This window comes from Canis lupus, chromosome 20 (assembly GCF_003254725.2).
Source record: "Canis lupus dingo isolate Sandy chromosome 20, ASM325472v2, whole genome shotgun sequence".
NCBI classification, from domain to species: Eukaryota; Metazoa; Chordata; class Mammalia; order Carnivora; family Canidae; genus Canis; species Canis lupus.
In genome coordinates, this window is record NC_064262.1 from 56567930 (window position 1) to 56595767 (window position 27838).

Here is a 27838-nt window from a genome sequence, read left to right on the forward strand (position 1 = left end):
GGGGATCCCTGGGTTGCTCAGTGGTTTAGCGCCTGCCTTTGGCCCAGGGCGCGATCCTGGAGACCCGGGATCGAATCCCACGTCGGGCTCCCGGCATGGAGCCTGCTTCTCCCTCCTCCTGTGTCTCTGCCTCTCTCTCTCTTGCTCTATGTCTATCATGAATAAATAAATAAATAAATCTTTAAAAATTTTTTAAAGTAATCTCTACACCCCACGTGGAGCTCAAACTCACAATCCCAAGATCAAGAGTCCCATGCCCGACTGAGCCAGTCCCAACGCACTGGAAGTATTAAGGGATGCTATATTGTCTTCGGTTTTGACTTTAAAACAATTCAATGTAAGTAATAAATATGCAGAGTCAGCTCTGCTGGAGCACTTGCTTTGCGAACACCAGATGGGTCACGAGATAATTAATATGTTAGGGAGTAATTTGAGCAAAATCGCAACTCCACATCTGTTCGCCTGTGGTTTCATCCACAAGAAACACTAGGGGATGGTGGGAACCCCACTCGGTCGACCAGAGCCTTGTAAGAAAACACAGATATACACCCTACAAAAGCGGCTTATCAGTGTAATTCCAGGAATACCCATTTTCTGAAATTTTAGAAGAGACAGAATTAAACCAAACATTTAGTTACAAATAATAGCTGGTAAAGTGATGAAGAGCAAGACATAATTCAGGGTGGTGATCACCTCCAGAGGCCAGAGGTGACGAGTCAGGAGAGGGGGGCACCCCAAGAGATGAACAGCCTGTTCATGAATGTGGGTGCCTGGGTTTAGTCGCCTTTATTGTTTATTCCTTAAATGTCACATAGGTTTTTTTTTTTTTTAACTTAAAATTACTAAACTTAGCATGAGGGGGCACCTGGTTGGCTCAGGGGTTGAGCTCTGCCCTCAGCTCAGGGTGTGGCCCCAGGGTCCTGGGAGCAAGTACCCCTGCTTCTCCCTCTGCCTGTGTCTCTGCCTCTCTCTGTGTCTCTCATGAATAAATCAATAAAATCTTAAAAAATTAAAAAAATAAACTTAGCATGAAACATTCAGTGCATTTCCCCCCCGAATACTATGTGCTTCACAATACAAATTTAAAGACTTTTTAAAGCATGAACTGTACAGTTTTCAAATATTTATTTTCCCACGTGATGTGAGCATCTCCCAGTTGTTTTGAATTCAATTAGCCAACATACAGAACATCATTAGTTTCAGATGTAGAGTTCAGTAATTCATCAGCTGCATATGATACCCAGGGCTCATCACATCACGTGCCCTCCTTAATGCCTAGTTTTTAAAAAAAATATTTTATTTATTTGAGAGAGAGAGAGAGAGGGAGCACAAGCTGGGGGAAGAGCAGAGGGGAGAGGGAGAAGCAGACTCCCCCACGGGGCAGGGAGCCCAACATGGGGCTCGATCCCAGGACCCTGAGATCATGACCTGAGCCAAAAGCAGAATGTCAACAGACTGAGCCACCCAGACACCCCAGCTTTGATTTTACGCTGAGTTTGGAAGAGGTTCTCACGACTTTTATGGCGGGATCCTTTGAAATTTACTGTGTATAGGTGTAAGGCCAAATCAGATCAGACGAAGAGCTTTCATTCTCCCTGTTGAAAATAAGGAAACACATTTCTCTCTCCATTTTCTTTTCTTTTAAATTTTTATTTATTTATGATAGAGAGAGAGAGAGGCAGAGACATAGGCAGAGGGAGAAGCAAGCTCCATGCACTGGGAGCCCGACATGGGATTCGATCCCGGGTCTCCAGGATCGCGCCCTGGGCCAAAAGCAGGCGCTAAACCGCTGCGCCACCCAGGGATCCCCTCCATTTTCTTTTCTTTTCTTTTTTTAAGAGCATTTTCTTTAGAGAACTTGTGTTTATAAACCCTTTCTCTGTCCTTTGAAATGTTATATAAACCTCTATAAAAGCTAAGGAAGGCTGCCTGCTTTACCACCAGGAGTCTTTGTTGGGAGCTATCACTTCGAGATGCATCGGTTCCAAAACTACCTACTGCCATAAAGGTAAGAGAAGTTTGTTCTTTTTCTTTGCAGAAAGCCAATTATAACTAATACGGATGGCCACCCAGTTACTGGGTGGATGGAGGATACACGATTGTTGATTTTTGTCATGTGAGGACTGGTTAACACTCATCTTGAGAACAGGTATGTCACCACTGGCCTTGCTTGGCCGTGTAAGTGGGAGAGATGTCTTTCTGTCTTTACAGTCTCTTAGAGGATTGCCTGTGACGCATGTCACATTCTGGTTTAGTGCTGATTCAGAAATTGTTTTCTCCTAGCTTTGTGAGGGGTTTTCTGGGTTGGCAGGAGGTTTTGTTTTCAATCATATTGCCCCAACAGAAAGCAATATTTGAGTAGCAGAAGTTTGGAAATAAGCCCAGCGTATAAGTAGAGAGAACTGGTTCATGAACTTCTATCATTTTACATCCCCTTAGGAAGATTATGAAAGTCACCAATTAAAGTGAGAAGCTGTAGGATTTATTTTTAATTGAACCAAAAAAGCAAATTGTATTGCAATGTGTACACCTTGTTACTTTTTTAGAACATAGGAAATAAAACAACACAGGTAGGTGAACTTGTTCCTTTTTACACAAACACTGAGCAGATGTACAGGAAAGCAGTTGCTGAAGGACATGCTACCTAAGACTGACTAAAGTCTTAGATTTCTAAATCTCAGGCTGAATTTTTTTATACATGACACTCATTATTAATGCATACAAAGAAAAGATTTTTAGGTAGTTATAATTCAAAAGTGATTTATTTTTTAAAGATTTTGTTTATTTATTTGAGAGAGCCTGAGAGCCAGAGAGATTGCAGAGGGAGAGGGAGAAGCAGACTTGCCACTGAGCAGAAAGTATGATGTGGGGCTCAATCCCAGGACCCTGGAATCATGAACTGAGTCAAAGGCAGAGGCTTAATGGACTGAACCCCCCGGGGGGGCCCTCAAAAGTAATTTTTTTTAAAGTAATTTATTTTTAATTGAAAGTCACTTTTCTGAATAGGAAACCATTCTCAAATATATTCTTCTTGTTAAAGAAGAAACAACAAAAACAATACACACACACAAGAAACAACACGTCCCAAATGGAGTCACTTGTGCTAAGTCACACATCAGCACATGGAGACTTGACACCTAACCTAATTGTGGATTTGGCCTCTGTGAGGAATGTGAACTTCACCAGTCAGCCTGTGATTGCCTGGTCAGCACCAGTGGGATAACCTGCTGGGTAGACCCCCCTTTCCTCAAAGGAAGGTGACCTTGCCTGAAACAATCCAGTCATTGCTAGAAACTTCCTTTTCCCATCCCCTTCTGCCTCTAAAAATGGCTGTCTCCGTTTTACCATTCCCAATCAGGGTGCAGAGCTCCTTGGAGCTCCTTTCCATCTGCTAAGATGCGATGTCGCCTGATTCATGAATCATTAAATAAAGCCAATTACAAATTCAAATTTACTGAGATGAATTTTGTTAGCTCCCCCAAACACTTATTTTTATGAAAGTAAGACCTTTTTTGAAAAACAGAGAAAATTAATTTTTATAATTATGTTTGTGAGTAAAATGGTCAGTAGCTACTGGAGGTTATGCTTCTCTATCCAAAACTGGAGGAGGGTGGGGGAGAGATTTTTGAAATGAGCAGTCATATTAAATGCTGCTCCTGGTGGATTGAGAGTTTTAGGTCCAACATAAATTTATTTCAGCTTTTATTGCTTTTAAATCAGTTAAAATAGGAATTCAATTGCTTTCAGGATATCACAGCCTTTTATATTACAAAATTCTCTAGAGATACACTCAGAAACATCTAAAAACATTTCCTTGTAGGGTGTGAAGGAAGATTGAAAATGAAGGCATCTCTAAAAGAGTCACTCAAAAGAAAGTCGGAAGGACATTGAGGAAGCAAGGTTTATGCACATCTCCTGTTTCAATTTTCAGAACACCATGAACTTTTGACTTTTGTCTTTTGCAGTGGGACCACCTCCTGGAACACATCTTCCTACTGGGGACTGAAATAGAGATAATGTAATGCCTGTTAGCGCAATAGCCAATCACGGATTAGACAGTCAGTTCAAACTCTGCCAGCACCAATCATAATTCTTTCAAAACAACTTATGTAACTGTGTATTTTTCGCCTTTATAAGCTTGCACTCCTTGCTAGCAATTTGGAGCACACTGGATTTTGACTCTGTGCCTCCCAGATCCTAATGCCTAAGATCCCAAATAAAAGCTTTTGTAGTCTTGCGGCCTTGACTGTGAAGAGGACAGTGCACATCTGAGGATTCTTTTTTTAATTTAATTTTATTATTATTATTTTTTAACATCTGAGGATTCTAACACTTCACACTGCAGCTGTGCTGAGTGGGGGTCCTACAACTGGCTGCAGAGCTAGGGTCCCACTTCCGGGGACAGGGTGGGGGTGGGGGGAGGGGGGTGGATAGGAAGGTGGTGGTAGTGGTGCAAAATCCCCAAGGTTGGGGCGAGGTTGCTAACCTCAAGCCCCAGAGGTGGGAACAACGGGAGCGAGGTCAGGGCCTCCAGCTGTGTAAGGTCACAGGTCAAAACCCACTGACCTCTCCCAGCACGCAGTGACGTCATTGTTGAGGATCTTTGTTCTTAAACAAAAGGCACAGATACGCCCTGACCTTGCCCCCACGCTAACCCTTGACCCTAGGGCTCATCAGCCACTCCGGTATGTCTGCTTCGGTCCAAGCTCTCAGCAAGGGGAGCTCCGCGGGGAAACTGAGTCAGGACTTCACGGTCGGGGAGTCAGACGCAGGTGGCCGGAGATCCGAGCGCTGGGAGCCGGATCTGCTCGAGCCCAGGCCAGTCGGCCACGTGTGTCCGGACGGCTTGTCACTCAGCACGCAGGGGGCGGAGCCTTGGGGATTGTCCAATCAGGGGCGGCAGGGGCGGGGCCGAGGCGCGGAAGCCCACGGTGGTTAACCGCACGCCCGCGCTCCGGGGGCGGTGCCCGGAAGACGAGCCAATCAGACGCAGAGGCTCGGAGCGCCGTCCAATCAGGGCGCAGAGGCCCGGAGCGCCGTCCAATCAGGGCGGGGAAGGGCGCGCTCCAGCCGCGTGTCCATCGCTCCGCTGCCGCCCCGGCGCCCGTGCGCACCTGCCTCGCGCGGCCGCGGGTGTCCCGTCCTCCTCGGTCTCGGCGGCCCGGGTCGCAGGGACAGCCCCGAGCGGGACGCGAGATGGTGAGTGCGCGGGTTCGGGAAGGGGCTGCTGGAAACCGGCCGGGACCTGCTGGAGGAGGCGGTCCCGCCCCGGGGTGGGGGGTCTTGACCCGATCTGTGCCCTCGGCTGCGGGTGGGATCGCAGCGCCCTGTCCCCCCCCCCCCGGGGCCGCGCCGGGTCCTCCCCTGGGTGGGGATCCCAGAGACGGTGGGGGGACCCCGGGGCAGGCGGGCAGGGGCTCCGGGCCCCGGGGGGGCGGCGGAGGGGGGCCCCTCCCTCCCCCTGACACAGTCCCATCCGTACGTGGTTAAGGACACCTTGTTCCTGCTAGAAAACAAAATCCAGCTGAGTAATGGGCTCTATTCAGTGATTCACGAGCCGGGCAGCGTGCCATCTCGCGGGCAGGAAGGAGCTCGGAGGAGCTGCACAAAATGAAAGACTTTCACAGGCACCAGGAGTGGGAGCAGGAGACTGTGAGACAGAAAGTGGGCCGGTTGTGACAGGTCCCCTTCCGTCCCCGCGGCAGGGGTGGCTGGGGTCTAGCAGCCGCAGGACCTGGGCGCTCCTGACCAGCTCACTCCCGACGGGCTGGTGTCACATTCCATTTCTGGGAGAGGCCGAAACTGCAGTCAGGCGAATTCTGGGTTTGGTGACAAGGAGCCTGGTACGCAGGAGTCCATTTTGGGTCGGCTGTCTCCGTTTTTGCCATTCCCAGGACTGCTGCTCGGGCCCCAGGCTCCCGGCACCTCCGGTCCAGCAGAAACAGGGCTTTTCCTCAGGAGGAGCAGTGACAGAAAGGAGGTTTGGCAGGAGTGGCCTCCCTGTGCTCCGAGCTTCCTTTGCTCAGGTGGGCAGTGGCGCGTTCTGCATCCGAGCACCTGCTCCAACCGGGTGGCGATGGGGAGACAAAGTCGGGGCCGTGGGGAGGCCAGAGGCCTGGGGGAGTCGGTGACCAAGAGAGGCAAGCAGAGGAGCCGGCGCGGATCTGGGGGTCGGGGTGCGGCCCTGGTGGGGACGGGCCGCCTCCCTGGGGGTCGTGCCTCGGCCGGGGCCGGGCCCTCTCTGCAGCCTGCTGTTGTCCAGGCCCACGGGCCGCTCGCCTGCTGTGTGCCCAGCAGCACAGGCTCGGGGGGGGACCCGCAGGCCCCCCGCCCCCGGTGGCAGCCTGGTCCCCGTCCAGCTGCCTCCCGGGCCAGCCTGGGCCTCAGCAGGTGGAGGTGGAGCGTGACCGACCCCTTCCTGCCTCCCCTCTTCCCCTCGGGGTGGAGGGCGGAGGGCGTCAGGTCTGCCCTCCTCCTGCTGACTGTGTGGCTCTGGGGCTTCTCCAGGGGATGTGCCCGGGGCGTGGGGGGCAGGTGTCCCGGTACTGACACTGTCCCTGTGCACGAGGGTCGGGCACGTGCAGGGGTCCGCACCTTCATGCCGGGCGGGTGGACTCATGGATGAAAGGATTCCTCCAAATCCTAGTGAGTGTTCACACGGGGACAGCGCTGGGACACTGGGCGATCCTGTCTCCCTCCGGTTAATTGCTGAAGGTCGGATGGAGATCGTGGACGTTCTGTGAACTGAACGTGGTCAGTTCTGACCTATGATTTGTTACCACGACGGTAAAGTCAACAACTAACTGTTTTCTGTAAAGGATAAACATTTCCCATTTATTTAAACCATCAGCGTACCCCGAGCCTCCCTCCCTGCTCCTTTGAGCCCGGGGTGGGGGAGTGGGGAGTGGGGGAAGTGGGGGACAGCGATTCTGCACCTTGTGCTTCACGCCGTGGGTCAGCGGCTTGGTCCTGGTGCAGGGACGCAGGTGCTGGAGGCAGGTGCTCCCAGGGCTGCGGACAGGCTGCCCCTGGGGCCGGGGGGTCGTGCTCCCCTGCAGCGTGGGGTGATCTGGGGCTGCCCTGGGACTGTCCTGGGGCTGCTCCCTCCCGGCTGGTCCTGGCATCAGCCACAGAGTTGGTGGAGTCAGGGGGGATCTGTGCAAACTGGGGCCGTCTGTGAAGGTCAGGCTGAGGGGGCCCCCTGGGCTCAAGCGCCGTGGGAAGGGCTGATGAGCACGAGCCTCTAAGGGTCAGCACCTAAGTCTGAGGGTTTCCTCCCTGGTGAGAATTGGGGTCCTGGAGGAGGGGCCGTTTCCACACTGAGGGGGGGCGGAGTGCATGGAGCTGCAGAACCGTTCCCCGGGGGCTCAGGGTCCCCTCCCCCTTCCCTGGCAGCAGCCACCCTGGCCAGTGTCAGCGGAGAGAGCTGGCCCCCGTGATGGGACAGGCCTTGACCCCCACCCTGGGGTTTCTGGTGCTGTGTGGGCGCAGCCGGGGCTGACCTGTGCTGGCTCCCACTTGCTGCTGCTCCTGCTGCCCAGTGAGCCCAGTGTGGGTGATACGACTTTTGTCATGTGGCCACATTTGCAGGACTCGGCTCTTTGAATTCTCGTGTGTTAGCATCTACCCGTGTGCTGCCCCCAAGGTGACCCGTGTCCTGCCCCTTCCTGATGGCTGCTGGACACGTGTCCACCACCAGGCAGTGTCACCTGACTGTGCCCTGTTGAAGATGCCGGTGAATGTCGGCAGTGTCCCTGCGGACGTCATGGCTGCTGTGTGGTTGCTCAGCCCTGGTCTGTGTCGCTGGGCAGGTGCCCTGGACTCGGGTCACCCCGTGAGCTCTTCCCTCCTGGGCCTCATGGGCCCGAGGTCCCAAGTCCATGCTTTGGGGTTGTCAGCATGCTGCGTCGGTCTTGTTTGGTCTCTGGGTGTAAACCTGTATGAATTATTTACACCTGCAGAAAATTGCATATCGTAGATCAAGGGAAGTTAAAATTTATAGAGAAACACGGATGTGATGTGTGAATCTCACGTGGGCCGATGCCTGGCCCTCGGGCACTGCGGGTTATGCAGCTTCATCTCCAGCTGGAGGGCGGGACGCGGGATCCCCTTGGGGTCCTCCGTGGGCTCCTCTGATCCCCACTAGGGCGGAGCATCCTCACGGGTGGGGTTCCGCCTCCTGTGGAAGAGTTTCTTTTCTTTTTTTTTTTTTTTTTAATTTTTATTTATTTATGATAGTCACAGAGAGAGAGAGAGAGAGAGGCAGAGACATAGTCAGAGGGAGAAGCAGGCTCCATGCACTGGGAGCCCGATGTGGGATTCGATCCCGGGTCTCCAGGATCATGCCCTGGGCCAAAGGCAGGCGCCAAACCGCTGCGCCACCCAGGGATCCCTCTCCACGTGTTTAATACACTTGGCCTTCCCTGTGTCTTCCTGTGTTGATCACCCTTCTTTTGTTCCCTGAGAGAACCCTTCCATGGCTCAGGCATAAACACACCTGCTGGAACCTCCTCCTTGTGTGTTCTGCTTGTTTCCACGACAGTGAAATAAATCCCCAGGATCGGTTGTTGCCCGTAAAGTTGCCAAGGGAGAGGACCCCCTGTTTCCCTGTAGACAGCCAGTCCTCCCGGCCCCTGAGTCCAAGCGTCACCCTCTCTGCCCCTGCCCCGGAGCACCTGCTGTGCGTAGATCCACTTGCCAGAATCAGCGCAGGGGGAGGTGTCCGTGCTTTCCGCTGTTTTCCATCAGGGTATCTGTCCATCCTTCACTGTTACTGCCAACCTTCCAATCACTGGTAACTTTAAAATGAAAACTGTTGGTTATTTTACCATCAAAACCAAATTTGTTCTAGAATAGCAGAGAATTGCCATTGTGGAGTGTGAGGTCACAAAACCAGAGGCAATTTCTGGAAGGGGGGGAAGGCTCTTTTACAGGGGAAAGGAGGAGCCAGGGTGGCTGTGGAAACACAAAGGTCTTGGAGGAAACCGACAGGTGGAAGCCCAGGGGCTCCTCAGTGGCTGGATGGTGGTGGGCGGTGGAGGGAGGTGGAGGCTGGCTCCCTCCCGCTGGGGCAGTGGAGTCCCAGGGAGAGTAGTGTGGACCTGCAGGGTGCTGGGCTTCCTGCGGGGCCCCCCAGTGAGGGCCAGGGCAGGGCAGGAGGGCCCCCCCGCTGGCCTCCCACTCCACCCCAGAGAACTTTGTGTGAAGTTCTTCATTTCCTTCATTGGACCAACATCTTTCCTTGGAGCATCTCTGAGGGAGAGGCAGGTCTGCGGTACTGGTGGGCTTGTCCCTCAGCGCCAGGAAGGCCCTCTCCTGGTCGTCATGTCTTCTGTTGCAGGGAACGTGCAGAGCCGTGGAAGCCAGGTAAGGCCGCACCTGGGTAACAAGGAAGGACCGGAGGGAGAGACTCGCGGGCACCTGCCCTCCCTCCGTGTTCGCCAGGAGCGTGAGATGCAGAGCCCCTACACGTTAGGTGCATCGTTTCACAAATTCACAGGCAACAAAATACGAGACCAGAGGAACAGAATTCCGGATCGTGTGGCCGTTCTAGTCCAGGACCCCCGGCCTGAAGGCAGCCAGTGGAAATGTTGACTGGCACCTGTTCCAACGTGGGGGAGGACGTCCTCCCTGTGGGCAAACCCGGAGTCCTGTGTGGCTCCTGGAGGTCCCTGCTCCGGGCGGCAGGAGAGCGGGAGAGGGGATCCTGCAGGAGCTCGGGGAGAGAATGAGGCCAGGGCTTTGGGCGGAGACGGGGCAGGTGAGGACACGGGCTTAGCTGGTGACGTGTTTGCCAAAGTAGCACAACTTCCAACCTGTTTTGAAACTATTTTTCTTGGAAGAACTGTTTGGAACCAAATTCATGTTACCCAGTAAGACAGCCTGTAAGGTTGTGTGTTGAGACACCGTGAGTTTGGGTACAAAGGCAGCGTCGGCTAGTAGCTCAGGTGAGGGAAGACTGTGATCTCAGAGCCCTCTGACACTTGAGAAAAGGCAAGGGAACGATCACTTTGTCCTGGGATCCCGATGAGCCTGTTCCCGAAAGGCCAGGGCCCCGGAAGAGGCTCCCCCTCCCGCTGGGTCTTGCACAGGCAGACGAGGAGCGTGTCTGTCCGGGAAGGAGAGAAGGAGGCGCAGTGAGGAGCAGCCCAGGCCGGGGCCCCACGTCTCAGGAAGCCTGTGGCTCAGGTGTCATCTGCTGCCGCCCCGGGATGTCGTCGCTGTCCCGTCTGCACAGGGTGTGCAGGGCCCCCCAGGGTTCGCCGCGAGTCTAGATGCAGCAGGTGCATCCCAGGGCCTCCTCCCTGGAGGGTGGAGACACGGGGGCCCGCCCAGCTAGGGAGAGGCCGGAGGTGGCTTTTCAGGACGAAATGTGCAGGTTGGTGGGTGCGATGCGGTCCTCCCGGGCCGGGCGCTGTGCACGCCGCTCTCCCCAGCGTGGCTGTTTGCAGTAGAAGCGATCGGTCTTTCCCAGTATTGAAGTTTGTCTCCTTTTGTCCCCTGAGGGTCAGAGGAGGCCGGGGCCGTGCATCGGATGGCCTGTGACATCTCGGTGGTGGGCGTGTGGGGGTCCTGGGGGGCGGGGGGTGTAGATGTAGAGGGACCTACAGCAGGGCTGTCAGACGTGGTCTATGTGTGTGTAGGGGGGTGGGGAGTGTGTGTGTCTCTATGGAGCGTGTCAGTTGAGTATCAGCAGTGCCGTGAGAGCTTCCCTCAGCCCGGGGGTTGTGGATGGTTCGCGAAGTGATGGTGTAAGCCCGGCCAAATGGAATGGACCTGTTGAATCACCTGGCTGGTGACATGGGTGCTCTGGTCACCCTGAGGGGTGAGAGCTGCTCGCCAGGCGGGCACCATCTCAGAGAATTGCAGCCGCAGGACAGGCCCTGGACTGTCTACACGAAGGCTTCTGTCCCGTGAGAAGACACACAAATGGTGACCACAGTGTCCTGTCCACACAAGAGGTGGGACCCCGTTTATGTAGACGGCTGGGACCGGGAGCTGGGCACTCTGTGGCCTCGTTAACATTTCTGCACTAGTACTGTTACTGAACACGGCCGGGGGAAAAAAGAAAAAGAACACGGCTGGGTTGTTCCGGTGGGTGGGTTCACGCACATCCTGCGATGAGTGGAGGGAACTCTGGGATCTCTGGTGGGGCAGGATTGTTAATTTGGTCCAAAACACACTTCTTCACTGGGCTGCGGAGGACTAGATTGCAATACTCTTTGCCTCTATCTGGAGCCGGTTGTTGGGTATCTCTTATCAATTTTGTAAAATATCATTTGGGGAAAACATCCCTTTGGATGAAGACAGGTGTCTGCCTGTGGTTTCCTAGGGCAGGGTTTCAGTTTTTTTGGTGGGGGGGGGTAACATGTGAGCGTGGGGGCGTGGGGAGGGGCTGTGGAGAGGGAGACAGAGAATTGTGAGTGAGCTCCATGCTCAGCACAGATCCTGACCTGGGGCTCGAGCTCATGACCCTGAAGTCATGACCTGAGCTGAAACCAGTAGTTGGGATGGTCAACCCACTGAGCCTCCCAGGCGCCCCTTCTTTTCTTTTTCTTTTTCTTTTTCTATTTTTAAACAATATTTTATTTATTTATTCATGAGAGATACAGAGAGAGAGGCAGAGACACAGGCCAAGGGAGTGGGAGCCCGATGCGGGACTCGATCCCAGGACCCGGGGATCACGCCCTGGGCCGAAGGCAGATGCCCAACCACTGAGCCACCCAGGGGTCCCATCCATTCTGTTCTTTTATTGAAGAAATATCAGCAAAACGTTTTTTTTTGGGCCTCCAGGTGGTCAAATCTGGAACCAGGAACCGTCCTCGTGCCAGAGGTCACTTAAAATAAGACATCTAATAAATTTGGGACAGAGGAGACATTTTTACGTGATCCCCACTGGAAGGGAGGGCACCTCATTGTCTCCATCACATTCAAGGTCGTGAGCTCCCCGACAGGCGTGACTCTCCGCTTGAACATTTGTAGTTTCACACGTGCCGAGGGACAAAGGCCAGAGTCGGGGCAGAGGACACAGCGTGTTGAGCCGAAGTAGCCAACGGAAAGCGCCGCTCGGTAACTTCCCGGGCCTTGCCGTCACGGGCCCAGCACACCATGTACCTTTTTCTTTCTTTCTTTCTTTCTTTCTTTCTTTCTTTCTTTCTTTCTTTCTTTCTTTCTTTCTTTCTTTCTTTCTTTCTTTTTTTTTTTGATTTTATTTATTTATTCATGATAGACATAGAGAGAGAGAGAGAGAGGCAGAGACACAGGCAGAGGGAGAAGCAGGCTCCATGCAGGGATCCCCACGTGGGACTCGACCCCGGGACCCCAGGATCGCACCCTGGGCCAAAGGCAGGTGCCAAACCGCTGAGCCACCCAGGGATCCCCCTGTGTACCCTTTTCAACTTTTATTTATTTCATTTCATCCTTGTCTTTCTGCGTGTGTGTGTGTGTGTGTGTGTGTGTGTGTGTGTAAGTGGTCCCTGAGCCCGTGCACGCCGACTGAGCCAGCCTGGGGCCCCCACCGTTTTCAGGTTTGAAATAGGAGCTACCCCTAGCCCAGGGATCCTGCGTCTGTGGGAGGCGCTTCCCGCGGGTCGTGCGGGGAGTGGGAGGTGAGCTGTGGGCCGTACGCGGTCCCGAGGGGTCTCACGCGGCCCCACTTGGGGCCTGTTCCCGGGTGAGACGCCCTGTGTACGGATCCTGAGGTTGAGAACAACCTGCAGGTTTTCTTTGGAGACTTGCTGGCCTGTGAGGGCAAACAGACGTAACAGGTGGATTCTGTGTTCCTGGGAAGGGGCCTGAGGGGGGCAGAGAAGAGCCTCATCCAGGTGTTACAGCAAAGTAGACCCTGCACGGACTTCCCATCCCAGGTGGCCTGTTACGACTCCGGAAATCAGGACGACTGTGCAGCCCTGGGCCTGAATATCCACGTGTAGTTCTGTTCTTTTTCTTTTTCTTTTCTTTTTTTTCTTTTTCTTTTTCTTTTCTTTTCTTTTCTTTTCTTTCTTTCTTTTCTTTTCTCTTTCTTCTTTCTTTTTTTTTTTTTTTAAAAACCAAGAACCAGCTCTTAGTTTCTTTTTTTTTTTTCTTTTTTTTAATTTTTATTTATTTATGATAGTCACACAGAGAGAGAGAGAGAGAGTCAGAGACACAGGCAGAGGGAGAAGCAGGCTCCATGCAGGGAGCCCGATGTGGGATTCGATCCCGGGTTTCCAGGATCACGCTCTGGGCCAAAGGCAAGCGCCAAACCGCTGCGCCACCCAGGGATCCCTCTCTTTCTTCTTTCTTTCCTCTTTCTTTCTTCCTTCCTTCCTTCCTTCCTTCCTTCCTTCCTTCCTTCCTTCCTTCCTCCTTTCCTTTCCTTTCCTTTCCTTTCCTTTCCTTTCCTTTCCTTTCCTTTCCTTTCCTTTCCTTTCCTTTCCTTTCCTTTCCTTTCCTTTCCTTTCCTTTCCTTTCCTTTCCTTTCCTTTCTTTCCTTTTTTTCTTAAGATTTTTGTTTATTTATCCATGAGAGACTGAGAGAGGCAGACACAGGCAGAGGGAGAAGCAGGCTCCCTACGGGGACGTGGGACTCAATCTCAGGACCCTGGGGTCACGCTCTGGGCTGAGGGCAGATGCGCCACCGCTGAGCCCCCCAGGGATCCCCAGTTCTGTTCCTTCCAAATGAAAGCAAAGCAAGCCGGCCGTCTTGCCAACTGGACCACGAGAAACGTGCTGCGTGGTTTCTTTACGTGGAAAGTTTGTTCCTTCGGTGGGAAGGGATGTCAGTAGCGTGTGGGAGTTGGGAAGAGCAGGGTGCCAGGCTTTGGGTTTTCTCACGGGTGGGGGGCGTTACAGGGTTGGTGCCCGTGTCATGGGACCAGAAGCCTCTGAGGCTTGTCATCTTCCTTTATGGGCTTGATGCCTTTGCGGCCTCTTTATTTCCGGGGAATTGATTAATTCCTGGCAGAGCTTTGAGGGATTATCCCGAGTGTTCATGGGACGCCGTGGATCCTGCCAATGTCAGGGGAGGACTTCCCCGGAGAGGGGGCGGGGGATCCCGTTGAGGCAGGCGGTGGGCGGCGGGACTCCATGGCCATCAGGGCTGGAGCAGATGAGAGTGTCCAAGGGGCCTTTCATCCCCCGTTAGGTATTTTCAGTCCCTTTTGTCCAGTTGTGCAGTGACCTTCCCCTCCTGGGAGAATGAAGCTCCCGCGTGACCCTTTGTGAGGAACGAGTGCGATGAGTGGATCGGGGTGCGGGGGCTCCGTGGGAACGGCGTCCCTGCCCGGGCCTGGACATCAGGACACGGACCTGCCGAGGTTCAGGGGGAGGCCGCGGTGGGAGCCCCCGGGGCAGGGGGTGGCCTCCAGCGGGGAGGTCCAGGCCGCCGGGGCCGCAGACCCGCTTCCCCGCCTGACAGGTTCCCCCACGCGGTCGGCGGGGGTTTGGGGGAGCCCGGCTGGGGGCGAGGGATCGGGCCTGGCCGGGGGCAGGGCGCCGGCGCCTGGGGGCCAAGCTGGTGACCGTCGTCTGGCAGATGTGCCTGCTCTCCGCAGCCCTAGTGGCAGCTGGAGGCGTCGGGCTCGAGGGGCCTCGGTTGGCAGACGCGGAGCGCCAGGGCCGCCTGGGGGTGTGAGCCCGTCGGCCGCGCAGCCGCCTAGGCCGTGGCTGCCCTCCCGGTCCCTCCGGGGCTTGGAAGTAAAAGAAGGAGCCGGAGCCCGTGACCCGGTGTGCGGAGGTTCCACTGGGGCGGAGAGACCCCGGGTCCCTGGGAGGCCCGACAAGCCGGAGGCGGCTGCCAGCCCCGCGGGCCCTTGGGCCGTTGGGGGGACGCCTGGGCTCTGGGTCCTCCCCGCGTCCGCAGGAGCCACTGTAGTTGCTCAGGGGCGATTTCCAGCCAGTGTTGTAGAGTCTTTCCAGAAGTTCGGGGTCTGTGTCCCTCCGGGGTCAGGGTCACCCCACGCGCGGCCGTCAGCCGGTGCCACTCGCTCGCAGAGCCCGGGAAGCCGTGGGCCAGCGGGGTCGGGGGCCTCGGGGGCTGCGGGGGCTTTAGGCCGTGGGTCTCTACGGGGGCCGGGGCTTAATGGGCTGAGGTGAGGAGGGAGCAGGCCGGGGCCAGAGGACGGTGGGGGGCCCAGCCCGGCAGGAGCCCCGAGGCCCGGCCCGTGGAGGCGACGCTTCAGAAGCCGTTTGTGCCCAGTCAGTGCTTTGCCTCAGTTAAGTTCCAAACAGGCTTTCGTGAGGCCCCCGGAGACGCCTGGACGTGTTTGCAAGTCTTGAGGTGCCGATTAAGAGGTGTGTCGCGTTCGGGGTTTCAGAGTCATGACTTCCTGACGTAGTTATCCATAAAGCAAGTTGGGGCACATCGAGATCGGACGTTCCCCATAAAGGCCGTTGTGACTCTGAAGTACTTTTATTTTATTTTATCTTATCTTATTTTATTTTATTTTAATTTTATATATATATATATATCCCCTAGTTGCTCAACCTTAACTGAGTCACCTGGATGCCCCTCTATGACTATTTTTTTAAATAGCTCTAATTGAGGTATGGACCACATACCATGAAGTTTTATCTGCTTAAAGTATAAAGTTCTGTGGTATTGATTGTATTTACAGAATTGTTCAGCCATCCTCACATTCTCATTTCTAAATATTTTATTAATTCCATAAAGAGAATCTGCATGTAGTGGTAGTCACGTGACATTCTAGTGCATCCGAGCCCTGGCTTCTAGACAATTGATTAGTCTTCCTCTCTTATTGATTTGCTTATTTTGTATATTCTGTATAAATGACATCTTACCATGTGTGGTCTTTGTGAAGCCTGTGAATGTTTTCAGGGTCCATTGGTTTTGTGTCCTGGATCAGTACTTCATTCTGCTCGTTGCTGAATAATATTCCATTGTATGAATATGCCTAAGAAATGAGTTGTTGGGGATCCCTGGGTGGCTCAGCGGTTTGGTGCCCGCCTTCGGCCCAGGGTGTGATCCTGGAGTCCCAGGATCGAGTCCCACGTTGGGCTCCTTGCATGGAGCCTGCTTCTCCTTCTGCCTGTGTCCCTGCCTCTCTCTCTCTCTCCCTCTCTGTCTCTCATGAATAAATGAATAAAATCTTAAAAAAAAAAAGGAGTTGTTACCCTTCAAAGTGAAACTGTTATTACCTTTGCCAGCAAAAATGGGTTCATTCTGGAATAGGTGAGAATTGCAACTCCAAAAAGCAGGCTACAGTGAAACCACAGACAAGCCAGAGAGAACTGAGGAGAGGAGGCTCTTTTATAGAGGAAACTGGGGATTGGGGAGGGGCCGTTGCAAACAAGAAGTCCATTGGCACAAACTGGGCTTGGAAGTGTTATTGCGTCTCATTGGCTGAGTTGTGATGGTCTCTCACTGCCTGGGCTGTTGCCATGTGGGAAAATAACCTTCCTCCTGTTGCCGTAGTAGAGTGGTATCCACTTGCAACTGCAAGGTCCTTCTCTTGCTGTTGGGTCTGCAGTTGACTGAGTGGTAGGGTGCGGGAGCCCCACCTGCTGGCCTCCTGACTCCATTCTTCTTCTTCTTCTTCTTCTTTTTTTTTGGTTTTATTTTAGAGAGAGCACAACTGGGGTAGGAGCAGAGGGAGAGAGAGAGAATCTCCCTGCTGAGCATTGAGCCCAATGCAGGGCTCAGTCTCACAACCCTGAGATCATGACCTGAGTCAAAATCAAGAGTCAGAAGCCCAGGCTTCTGACTGAGCCACCCAGGTGCCCCTCCTGACTCCATTCCCAACAAGGTTTTCCTATATTAGTTTTTACACATCTCCCTCTGATAAGGATCTTTTCTCAGGCTCCTGGGTGACTCAGATGGTTCAGGTCATAATCTCAGCGTCCTGGGATCAGTCATGTTGAGCTTCTGGCTCAGCGGGGAGTCTGCTTCTCCCTCTTCCTCCCCTCCCCCACCTTATGAGAGAGCTTATGCTCTCTCTCTCTGTCTCAAATGAATAAATAAAATCTTTTTTTTAAAATTTATTTATGATAGGCACACAGTGAGAGAGAGGCAGAGACCCAGGTGAGGGAGAAGCAGGCTCCATGTGGGGAGCCCAATGTGGGACTTGATCCCAGGACTCCAGGATCACACCCTGGGCTGAAGGCAGGCACTAAACCGCTGAGCCACCCAGGTGTCTCTGAATAAATAAAATCTTTAAAAAATTTCTCAAATGCATCACTGATTGATTACAAGTCGGTTTTCCATGTTTAGTGCTTTTGTTCCTTGGTGCCAGGAAAGACCTTTCCTGGTTGTGATGTCCCATGTCACAGGGAGAGTGCATAGCAGTTGGAAACCAGTTAAAGCCATAATTGAGTAACAAGAAAGATTAGAGGGGAGGAGTCTCAGGCATTGCTCATCTTTGGTCCCTATTTATCAAATTGGTAAGCGTTGGAGATTATCTCCTTGATGAATATATCATTTTTAAAACATTTTGACAGGCAACAATTATAAAAGCAAAAGTAACATGAAAATTGCAAATTGACGGCTCTAAACCAGGACCCTAGGTCTAAAAGTAGCCAATTGAATGTTGGCAGTTTTCAGACGTGGGGAAATTTTTTTATTCTGTTGATAAAAACCTGGAGTCATGTATTCCTCCTGGAATGTGCATAAATTAGAAACTGAGTCAGTAGCATATGGGTGTTAGGAAGAACAGGGTGCCAAGGGTTAACAATGGTAATGGTGCTCAGAGGTTCTAGACAAACCTCCATCTTTGGCCATTGGGTTTTCTCCCAGGTGAAAACAGACCATTACAGGGAGTAGTGCAGGGGATGGTGAGCCTCTGAGGCTTGTAATTTTCTATTATGAGCTTGATGCCATTAAGGGCTTCTTTATTTATAGGATATTGATTGATTCTGGGGAGACAGGTTGAGAGATCTATTTTATTTTTATTTTTATTTTTTAAATATTTATTTATTCATAAGAGACACAGAAAGAGAGAGAGGCAGAGACACAGGCAGAGGGAGAAGCAGGCTCCATGCAAGGAGCCCGACGCAGGACTTGATCCCAGGACTCCAGGATCACGCCCTGGGCTGAAGGCAGGTGCCAAACCACTGAGCCACCCAGGGACCCCTGAGAGATCTATTTTAATCGTGATGGGAGGCACACTGTGAATTTTGCCAACATCAGTTGAAGATTTTGCCCAGAAAGAGGATAGTGGGTGATCTAATGAAGACAAATGATCATGTCCCTAGACTCCACTATAATGTGTCAGAGATGGAGCAGATGAAAGATGTGGAAGGGTCATTTATTTCCTTTGGTTGTCTATTTTGACCACTGTTGTCCCCCTTTTTAGGGATTAGAATTATTTAGAATTAGAATTATTTCCCCTTTTTTAGGGCAAAGACACCTTTTTAAAAAGTGTCCGCCCAATTAAATGACTACAGGCATAGGAACTAAGTAGAAAATGGAGTAGCTCTCAAAGGATCTAGACAAAAGGGAGTGAGTTCAGAGACAGGAACCTGTTGAGGTTCGTTAGAGATCCCTGCTCTTTGTATTGTAGACCTCCTAGGTTGGGGCTGTATGCCTGTCAGCAAGGACACGGAGTGAGTCATTCCCAGGGTGGGGAGTGGTTTCTTTAAGCTGATTACAGGGGAAGACTGGGAAGGATCCCTGTGGTTCCCTGGAGCACCATCATTGGGAATGAGGAGGATGTTGGAAAGGCTGGCTGCAGGGATGCAGCTGTGGGAGCGCTTAGGTTGGTAGCAATCTTTTTTTCTAATGTCCTGATCCTCTGCAAAAATTCGAGAAACTAGTCAGGCTTTGTTTTTGTTTAGGAACCTCCATTTGCTAGAATTGAAAATTAAGAATTTTAGTGGTCTTGAGGCTCCTGGTTGGCTCAGTCAGTAGAGTGTGTAATTCTTGATATCAGGTTCGTGAGTTCAAGCCCCATGTGGGATGTGGAGTCTATTTTTAAAAATAAAATTAGTTGGGGATCCCTGGGTGACTCAGTGGTTTAGCGCCTGCTTTTGGTGCTAAAAATATTAAAAATAATATTTTTATTATTTAAAAGTAAATAAAATTAATTAAAAAAATTAACAGTCTTTTAGGTGACTCATTTAGGATATGTATGAGTGGTTTGGCAAATAAAATCTGCAGTGGACATATTTTCACATTCTGTCCTAGTCCTTTTAACTAAAAGAAAAAGATACGGGTTCTGCTCTTTAATAAACATAGACTTAAATGTTACCTAGGTGGATTCCATGTCTATAGGAAGACCAGAATTTTCTTTATTTTTAAAGATTATATATTCATGAGAGACACACAGAGAGAGGCAGAGACACAGGCAGAGGGAGAAGCAGGCTTCCCGTGGGGAGCTCAATGTGGGACTTGATCCCAGAACCCTGGGATCATGACCTGAGCCAAAGGCAGACACTTAACCACTGAGCCCAACCAGAATTTTCTTTAAAGGCAATTTGGAGTTGATTGTAATTGTCATGTAAAGATTGATCATCATAACCTAAAAAAAATAAATCTACTAGTTATTATACTAGCAAAAATGGGTTTATTTGGTAATAGTGGAGATTTGCAATTCTGTATGTAAAACCACAGGCAAGTCTGGAGAACAAAGGGAGGAACTCTTATAAAGGAGGAGAGAGGATATTGAGATGGGCTGTTCCTAACAAGACATCCACTGGAGCAAACTGGGGGTTCCATGTATAGTGTTTTCTCATAGGGTGGGCTGTGACTGTCTCCCATAGTCTAGCCTGTGACTGCCATTGGTTGAGCTGTGACTATCTTATTGGCTGGGCTGTTGCCAGGGAAGGAGGAAACCTTCCTTTCTCCTGCTGGGGCAGTATGTGTCCAAGGTTATCTCTTACTAATGAGTACGGTACAGGATGAGTGGTACTGGTGGGAGCTCCAGGTCTGGCCCCCTGATTCCATTTTACTTGTGTCTCTTTTATTTATTTTCAAAGACTTGGTGGGCTTTGGGCGGTTGGCCCTTGTTGGCTGTTATCAATCACGCTGCTTAGAGTATGTGTGAATTAGTTGTTTGTGCTCATCTTCACTGTCTTGGGTAGATTGATACCAGGGGTGGAATTGTTGTATTGTGTGGTAACAGTACATTCATCATTTCGAGGACGCACCAGGCTCTTCCAAAGTGGCTGCACCATTTTACATCTCCAGCAGCAGAAATGCACGAGAGTTCCCCCTTCCCTCACATCCTCACCAGCACTTACTTGTCCAGCTTTATAGCCATTGTAGTGGGTTTGGAGGGGTATCTCCTTGTGGTTTGATATGCATTTCCCTGATGACTAACATCTAGCGTCTTTTTCTGAAACTATTGGCCACTTCATGTCTTCTTTGCAAAAGTGCTCATATTCTTTGCCCATTATTTCATCACATTATTTTTCTTCGTATCATGTGTTTAATTTTTCTTCATTGTCGTATGAATTTTTAAGGCATATTTAAAATACAGGACTTATCAGATGTGTGATAAGCAAACCCCACTTAAAACCATGATTGAAGTAGAATTTGCCTTCCTATTAGGTGATATGGTTGGGATTTTTTTTTTCCATTAAGTATTGAGAACACAGTTTTTGTTTAAACAATGTCTGATTTTTTTTTGAAAAAAAATTTACTCTGTATTTCATGAGTGTGGGGTCATACCTTGTTGCTCTGAAGTTATGAATTAGCCTTATTTTCTTTCTCTGTTAAGGTCACAGTGACTCTGTTACCATCAATCCCCCAGGGGCTCTTTCTGGTGTCTTTCTCCTTGAATTCTGGGCACTAGGGTGTATACTTGAGAGGCCCTGCTGATTTCCAAGTTTCTTCAAGAACCAGAACTCCTGTTACACACCAGGAGTGTCAGGCCCCCTGGCCCTCCCTGGCTCCCCCTGGCTCCATGCCCAGAGTCCACCTAATCCAGGGAAAGGGTCGTGTCTGCCTGTGTTGGAATAGAGGGACGGCACCAGGCTCCTTGACCTTGTTGCCTTCCAGGGTGAGAGCAGCACTGGAATCCGTGTCCATGGCATCCTCACATTGGTTCTAGTTCTTGTAGCTGACAAGGCAGTAATCATCTTTGAGCAAGTCGAAGATGTATCTTCCGATTTCTGTGTTGTCTGAATGACGATTTCATTTTTCGTTCTTACTATACTGGTCTGCTCAGATCTGCTCTGTCTTGGTAAAAATAATATTTGGGTGTGTGTACGCCTGTATCGGCTGCTGTCATCACCCTCTGCTTTGGGTTCCCAGCCTGTCCCATCACTGAGTGCACTGCAGTGGATCCCCTTGCGTGTTGTCACTTCCCACACATGTGTGACTCGGGTCCTAGGAATGGAGTACAGTTCCCTGGCTGTCACCCCCCCCCCCCAATCATCCCACACACATGGGTGAGGATGGAGCATTACTGCAATTGAATCTGTGGGATGTTTCAGGACTCGGTGGTCTTTGAGGATGTGGCCGTGTACTTCACCCCAGAAGAGTGGGCTTTGCTGGATCGTGGTCAGAGGAGACTTTACAGAGATGTGATGCTGGAGACCTGCAGGAACCTGGCTGCAGTGGGTAAGGATGGCTCCATCCCTTCACTGGTCTTTTAGGATAAAATGTTTCTTATAAGTGTCCAGTATTATTGGGGCCAAGGAATGGGAATACATTGGGGAAGAGACAGACATGGTCCAAACCTTCATGGAACCTACCTCGAGTCACATACCTTTTCTGTGAAAACAGTTTCATGTAATAAATTTTTTTAAAGATTTTATCTATTATTCATGAGAGACAGAGAGAGAGAGAGAGAGAGGCAGAGACACAGAGAGAGAAGCAGGCGCCATGCAGGGAGCCTGATGTGGGACTCGATCCAGGACTCCAGGATCACGCCCTGGGCTGAAGGCAGGAGCCAAACCACTGAGCCACCCAGGGATCCCTCATGTAATAAATTGACTATTGCTCTGGATCAAAGTTAGACTGTCTAATTTTATCAGTGTGAGAATGGTCTCTGGTGTTGCTCTGGGGCAGTGAGTACTTCTTTGTGGAGGATACACTGAGGTTAATACCCATTTCTCATGGCAGTCATGCTGCAGTTAGTCTTGCACTTCATCATCTTCAGTGACCTTGAAGACCAAATTAACGGTCCATTTCCATATTGCTTGTTGCCCTTCAAATCCTCCCTCATGCTGAGCTGTTCTCCAGGGCAGGGCAGTAGGCACACACACCATCTGACCTCCTGGCGGCAGCTGGGGCAGCGCAGGCAGGCTTCACTGAGGGCCTCTGTGCCTTCATGACAGTCCAGGAACCCTTGATTGGACCAGGTTCTGGAGAAGGGAATGGCATTTGGATATGAGCATTAGAAACATGACTCAGTCCTTGTTGGAGAAGAGTGATGTCTGTCATTCACCTGGCTTCCCTGTTGGAACTTTCTTCTATCCTTGCCCATGTGGCAAGCCTTTTTGTATTCCTCTTAGAGGTGCCATGTGGATGTATGGATCTTGCCCAGTTCCTTCCTACTTTGCTTTTCTGATAATACTTCTTTCCACGTTAGTCTCCATATATTTTGAAGTATTTTTCAGCAGATAGGCTGCTTTTTCATATATTTCTCCTCTTATTGCCAAAGTCCCAAATCATTAGGGTCCTCAGAATTTTTCTTTGGTCACATGTTCATTCTTCCTGATGAACTTCATTTACATTTGGGATCAGTATGTGAATGGAAAGCCACATAGGGTCTGTTTTCTTACCTTTAAACATCAGACCATTCCCAAGAAATTCAATTATGGTACCAATTCTTGCAGATTGTTGCACTCAAGTTAAACCTTGTGGATCAAGAACTCAGCTGAATATTTTGGAGAGTGAACTATCCAGTGAAGAGAAAATAGTAAGATTTACAAGAAATGATTCCTGGGCTCTTTTTGGAGAAAACCAAGTGTTTCATAATATTGGAGATCAGTTCCAATCCCAGGAGAGGTGTCTGAGGTGAGTGCCTCTCCCATAGGAGAAAGGGGGATCTTGGCAAATTGTTAGACTAACTTGAAATTAAAAAATATAAACCTAGCGCTCAACATTTTTGTAGTCGGAATTACACAATACAAGATCTATATAAATGTGATGTACATATTGATCATTAGAAATATAATCCATTTCATAACATTTACCAGCAAAATCCACATGTCAGCAATGCTGACAGTCACAGTTATTATTGGGCCCTTATTTTGAGCATTTAGCTTCTTTTACATTGTAGCAGTGTAGATGGTGCCACAAACATGCCCATTCCTTGGAATTGCTCATTAGGTAGTCAAATAATCATTAATAAACATCAGTAGATCTTTAATTAAGGGATTGGTTATAATTATTTTTGCCTAACAGTGTGCCTTCCTTTTTTGAACAGAAGTCATTTGCTGGAGCGTGTCTGTGAGAGCAATGAAGGTAATCAAGGTGGAGACACTGTAAACCAGATTACAGGTCTTACTGTGCATGAGGATTGTCCTGCTGGAGAGAAATCCTGTGAATGTGCTAAGTGTAGAGAAGTCTTCAGAGATGGTTCTTTCCTTGAGAACCCACAAATATTTCACCCTGGACACAAGCCTAATCCCTGTGAGGAATGTGGGCCAACCTGTAGCGGCGTCTTGAGCCTTAGCACTCAGGTGGATGCAGATCTTGTGAGGAAACCTTATGAACATCAGGACATTGGGAGAGCACCTAAGAGATACTCAAATAGTCTGGGTAGTCAAAAATCTTTAGAGTGCGGGAAATGTGGAAAAACTTTCACTTGCCCGTCATCCTTTCAGGGTCATGTGCAAGGTCACTGTGAACAGAGAGTCCATGTGTGTGACGTGTGTGGGAAAACCTTTATGTATCAGTCCTATCTTACACGTCACATGAGAACCCACACTGGGGAGAGACCCTATGAATGTGTAGAGTGTGGGAAAGCCTACAGTTGCCTCTCATATTTTCGAGAACATGTGAAAACGCACAGTGGAGAGAAACTCTATGAATGTAAGCAGTGTGGGAAGACGTTCAAATATCCTGCGTCCCTGCAAGGACACATGATGACGCATACTGGAGAGAGACCTTATCTGTGTCAACAATGTGGGAAAGCCTTCAGTTGTCCCAAATACTTCAGAAGACATGTGAGAACACACAGTGGAGTGAAACCCTATGAATGTACGTTATGTGGGAAAGCCTACAGTTGTTCCTTATCCCTTCGGGAACATGTGGGAACGCACAGTGAAGAGAGACCCTATGAATGTAAGCAGTGTGGGAAGGCTTTCAGACATCCTCGATATTTTCAAAGACATGTGAGAATGCACACTGGAGTGAAACCCTATGAGTGTAAGGAGTGTGGGAAAGCCTATAGTAGTTCCACATCACTTCAGGAACACGTGAGGACACACACGGGGGAGAGGCCCTTTGAGTGTCAGCAGTGTGGGAAAGCCTTCACTCGTCACTCCTCCCTTCAAGGACACGTGAGAGCACACAGTTTGGAGAAACGTTATGAATGTACACAGTGTGGGAAAGCCTTCCGTTGGTCCTCATCCTTACAAAAACATGTGAGAACGCACAGTGAGGAGAAACCCTATGAATGTCAGCAGTGTGGCAAGGCCTTCTGGTATCCAGCCAATCTGAGAGCACATGTGAAGACGCACACTGAGGACAGACCCTATGAATGTCCGCACTGTGGAAAAGCCTTCAGTTGTCACTCCTCCCTTCAAGTACATGTGAGAAAACACAATGGGGTGAAACCATATGAATGTAAGGAGTGTGGGAAAGCCTTCTGGTATCCTGTAAACCTGCGAGCCCACGTGAGGACTCACACTGGGGAGAGACCCTATGAATGTCAGCAGTGTGGAAAAGCCTACAGGTGTCCTGCAAACCTGCGGGTACATGTGAGGACTCACACTGGGGAGCGACCCTATGAATGTCAGCAATGTGGGAAGGCCTTCAGGTATCCTGCAAACCTGCGAGCACATGTGAGGACTCACACTGGGGAGAGACCCTATGAATGTCAGCAGTGTGGAAAGGCCTTCCGGTATCCCACAAACCTGCGAGCACACGTGAGGACTCACACTGGGGAGAAACTCTGAATATGAGGACAGTGGGAAAGCCTTCATTCTTCCTTAAAATCTGTAAATCCAATCAGACACACTGGCAGGAAACCTTATGAATGTAAACAATGTTGGAAAACCTTCAGATATAGCACCTCAATTATTTTGTATATAAAAACTCAGGGCTGGACAGCAATCTGTATTTGTTATAAATATGGTTGTGCCTTATAAGTGCCTCGTCCATAACAAGGATCTCTACTGTATTTATTTCCACTGCATGTTTCTGATGAGAACACTGAGATAAAATATTCCCTTCCTGCCTTTTGTATGAAATATATTTTGTTATCTCACACATGAAAAAAAAAAATCTATGATTCTGTAAAACTTGTCTCTTTTCTATTACAATGTCTTTTGGACCCAGGAGTGATAAGTGATTTGTATACATATCTTGTCTTCTGTTGTGGATACTGGAATTTCCGACTCCATATCTACCTTTCATTTCAATCTTTATTATTGAAAGATGTATCTTCACATTTGCTCATCGCTGCTGTATACCACACCTGTGTTCCTTACAGAAATTAGTAAATGTGCAGGATGTTGTAAGAGGACAGTCTACTCTAATTATGTTCATATTTTGATTTCTGCTGATCACCCTTCACCTTGGTTGTTCATCAGTCAGGATGAGTTAAGAAGAGAAACCATGTGGCGTGAAGATGAAAGCTAGCATCTGGTTGGTTCTCCTGGATTTCATTGTGAGCATGGTGAGGCAGGAGACCCTATGTTGCAGAGTCGTCCTCTGTGTGGTTCTGAGATGAAGGCCCTGAGGAGAGAAACCTCGTGAAAGAGCCATGATTTTCCATTCTTCTATGCCAGCAGGAGACAGAACTGCATGGGGACCCAAATGGGCCTGGGTCATGGCATGTTTTCCTGACTTCTGGTCTGTCATCTGGAACAGCCATCAACCTAACATATGTTCGATGTTTCTGTTAGGTAGCGTATTCCAGAGACTTCTCCATGAGCTCTCCTGGGATGGACTGTCTTGGTTATCAGGCCCACACAGATCCTTATGTTGCCTTGTGGCTCTTCATGTCCACGAGGCCACCTCTTCAGCCTGTTAGGTGTAGGGATCCCTCTCATCCTGGCACCCCTTCATCTCCCATGCTTTTCCTAATACATGGTTTCTGTGGTAAACATCTTGTCCCTCTCAGGATAGATCTGTGTCCTGCCACCCTGCTGACAGATTTAATGCTGCACCCACAGATACAGGAAACCTCCTTCCCTCTTTGCACTGTAGAGAGGCTGCACTGACCCCATATTTCTTCCTTTTGGATGTTTCCATGATTGGAATAAGCACTTGTGAGTGTATTTGGCAGCTTGTGGGAACTTTCCCGTATGGCTGACTAGCTGACTTCTATGTAAGAGATAAGCTCTGTATGCTTCGTTTTTTTCTGTTGTTACATGTGGTTTCTCAGTGTTTAATTTTTTCATTCCTTATATGTGATTCAAAACAGTGGGATTTTTTTGGTGTGTGTGTGTGAGATGTAATCCTCCATATTACTTCTTAGAAAGCCTATTACCTGGGTTTTCAAATCTGTTACATCCTTCTAAGGGCCATCTCTTATGATTCGTTACCTGAGAAGGTATGTTAAAATGTTATGCAAGTGGAGTAATTAATTTTTGTAATTGTATTATTTTTTCCATATATATTCTGAATAGTACTAAATGCTGTTAATCTTAAAAATATGGCTGATGGTTCCTTTACCAGGAAAAACCAGGGTTTATCTGTTAATAGCAGTGAATTACAATTTAGTACAGAAATGCTACAATAAAAATAGCAGCATGTCTCGAGGAGAGAGGAGAGTACTGGTCTTTAATAGAAGAAAGGGGGAGTTGGGAGGGGCTGTTATAACAAATAGCCCACTGTAGTGAAGTGGGAGTTCAAGTGTAGTGTCCTTTCATTGCCTGAGCTGTGACAGTGTCATTGGCTAGGCTGTTACTGTTGGAGAAAAACTCACTTCCTCCTGGTGGATGGTAAAGCACTAGCTAAAGAAGCATTGAATTATAAGGTGTCTCTTCTTTCTTCTTTTTTTTTTTTAAAGATTTTATTTATTTATTCATGAGAGACACAGAGAGAGGCAGAGACACAGGCAGAGGGAGAAGCAGGCTCCATGCAGGGAGCCCGATGTAGGACTTGATCCTGGGACTCCAGGATCATGCCCTGGGCTGAAGGCAGGTGCTAAACCGCCAAGCCACCCAGGTGTCCCTGTCTCTTTCGAGTGTGGAGTTGACAATCGGTGCTAGGTCATGAGACCTTCCCCTGCCAGCCTACCCCCTCTATTTTGGTGTTATTCCCTTTATTTTCACATTTCCCACTTTTTCTCAAGACCATTCTTCAAAAGCATCACTGATCAAGAGTCAGTCTTTCCTATTTCAGTGGTTTTGTCCCTCAGCACCAGGGAGGCATTTCCTGGTTGTTGTGTCTCATGTTGGAGGGAAAGTGCATGCAGTGGAAACCAGTTAGGGCCACGTTTAAGAAACAGGAAAGGTTGGGCAGGAGAAACTTTCTAGTACTTCCTATCTGGTCCATATTTATCAAGATGATAAGCATTGAGGGGCACCTGGCTGGCTTAGTCAGTAGAGCATGCAACTCTCAACCTCCGGGTTGAGTTTGAGCCCCATGTTGGTTGTAGAGATGACTTTAAAATAAAATCTTGAAAAAAAAATCTTGATAAACATTGGAAATCATTTAAGTATTAGGTACATCATTTTCACAAAAGTTTGACAGGCAACAGTATAGAAACTGTAGAATAAATACACAAAATACAGAGGAGTTGGGAATGCTATGCATGTGAATATTATAAAGCAGGAC

General features: G+C 49.7%; 1 protein-coding gene across 3 annotated transcripts; it reads left to right on the top strand.

Annotated features, from left to right (window-relative positions):
* Positions 1–4880: 4880 nt before the first annotated feature.
* Positions 4881–26820, top strand: LOC112666249 (zinc finger protein 77-like). 3 transcript variants are annotated; one of them, XM_025456869.3, is made up of 5 exons: positions 4881–5199; positions 5895–6026; positions 21373–21499; positions 22720–22900; positions 23313–26820. In XM_025456869.3, exons 1-5 carry the CDS (start codon positions 5197–5199, stop codon positions 25006–25008), a joined length of 2139 nt encoding a protein of 712 aa, XP_025312654.1. In that variant the 5' UTR covers positions 4881–5196; the 3' UTR covers positions 25009–26820. The 3 variants fall into 3 exon arrangements, with proteins under 3 accessions (XP_025312654.1, XP_025312655.1, XP_025312656.1); XM_025456870.3 differs by lacking the exon at positions 5895–6026 and having other exon boundaries at positions 4883–5199; XM_025456871.3 differs by lacking the exons at positions 4881–5199; positions 5895–6026 and adding an exon at positions 15110–15273.
* The last annotated feature ends 1018 nt before the right edge of the window (positions 26821–27838 follow it).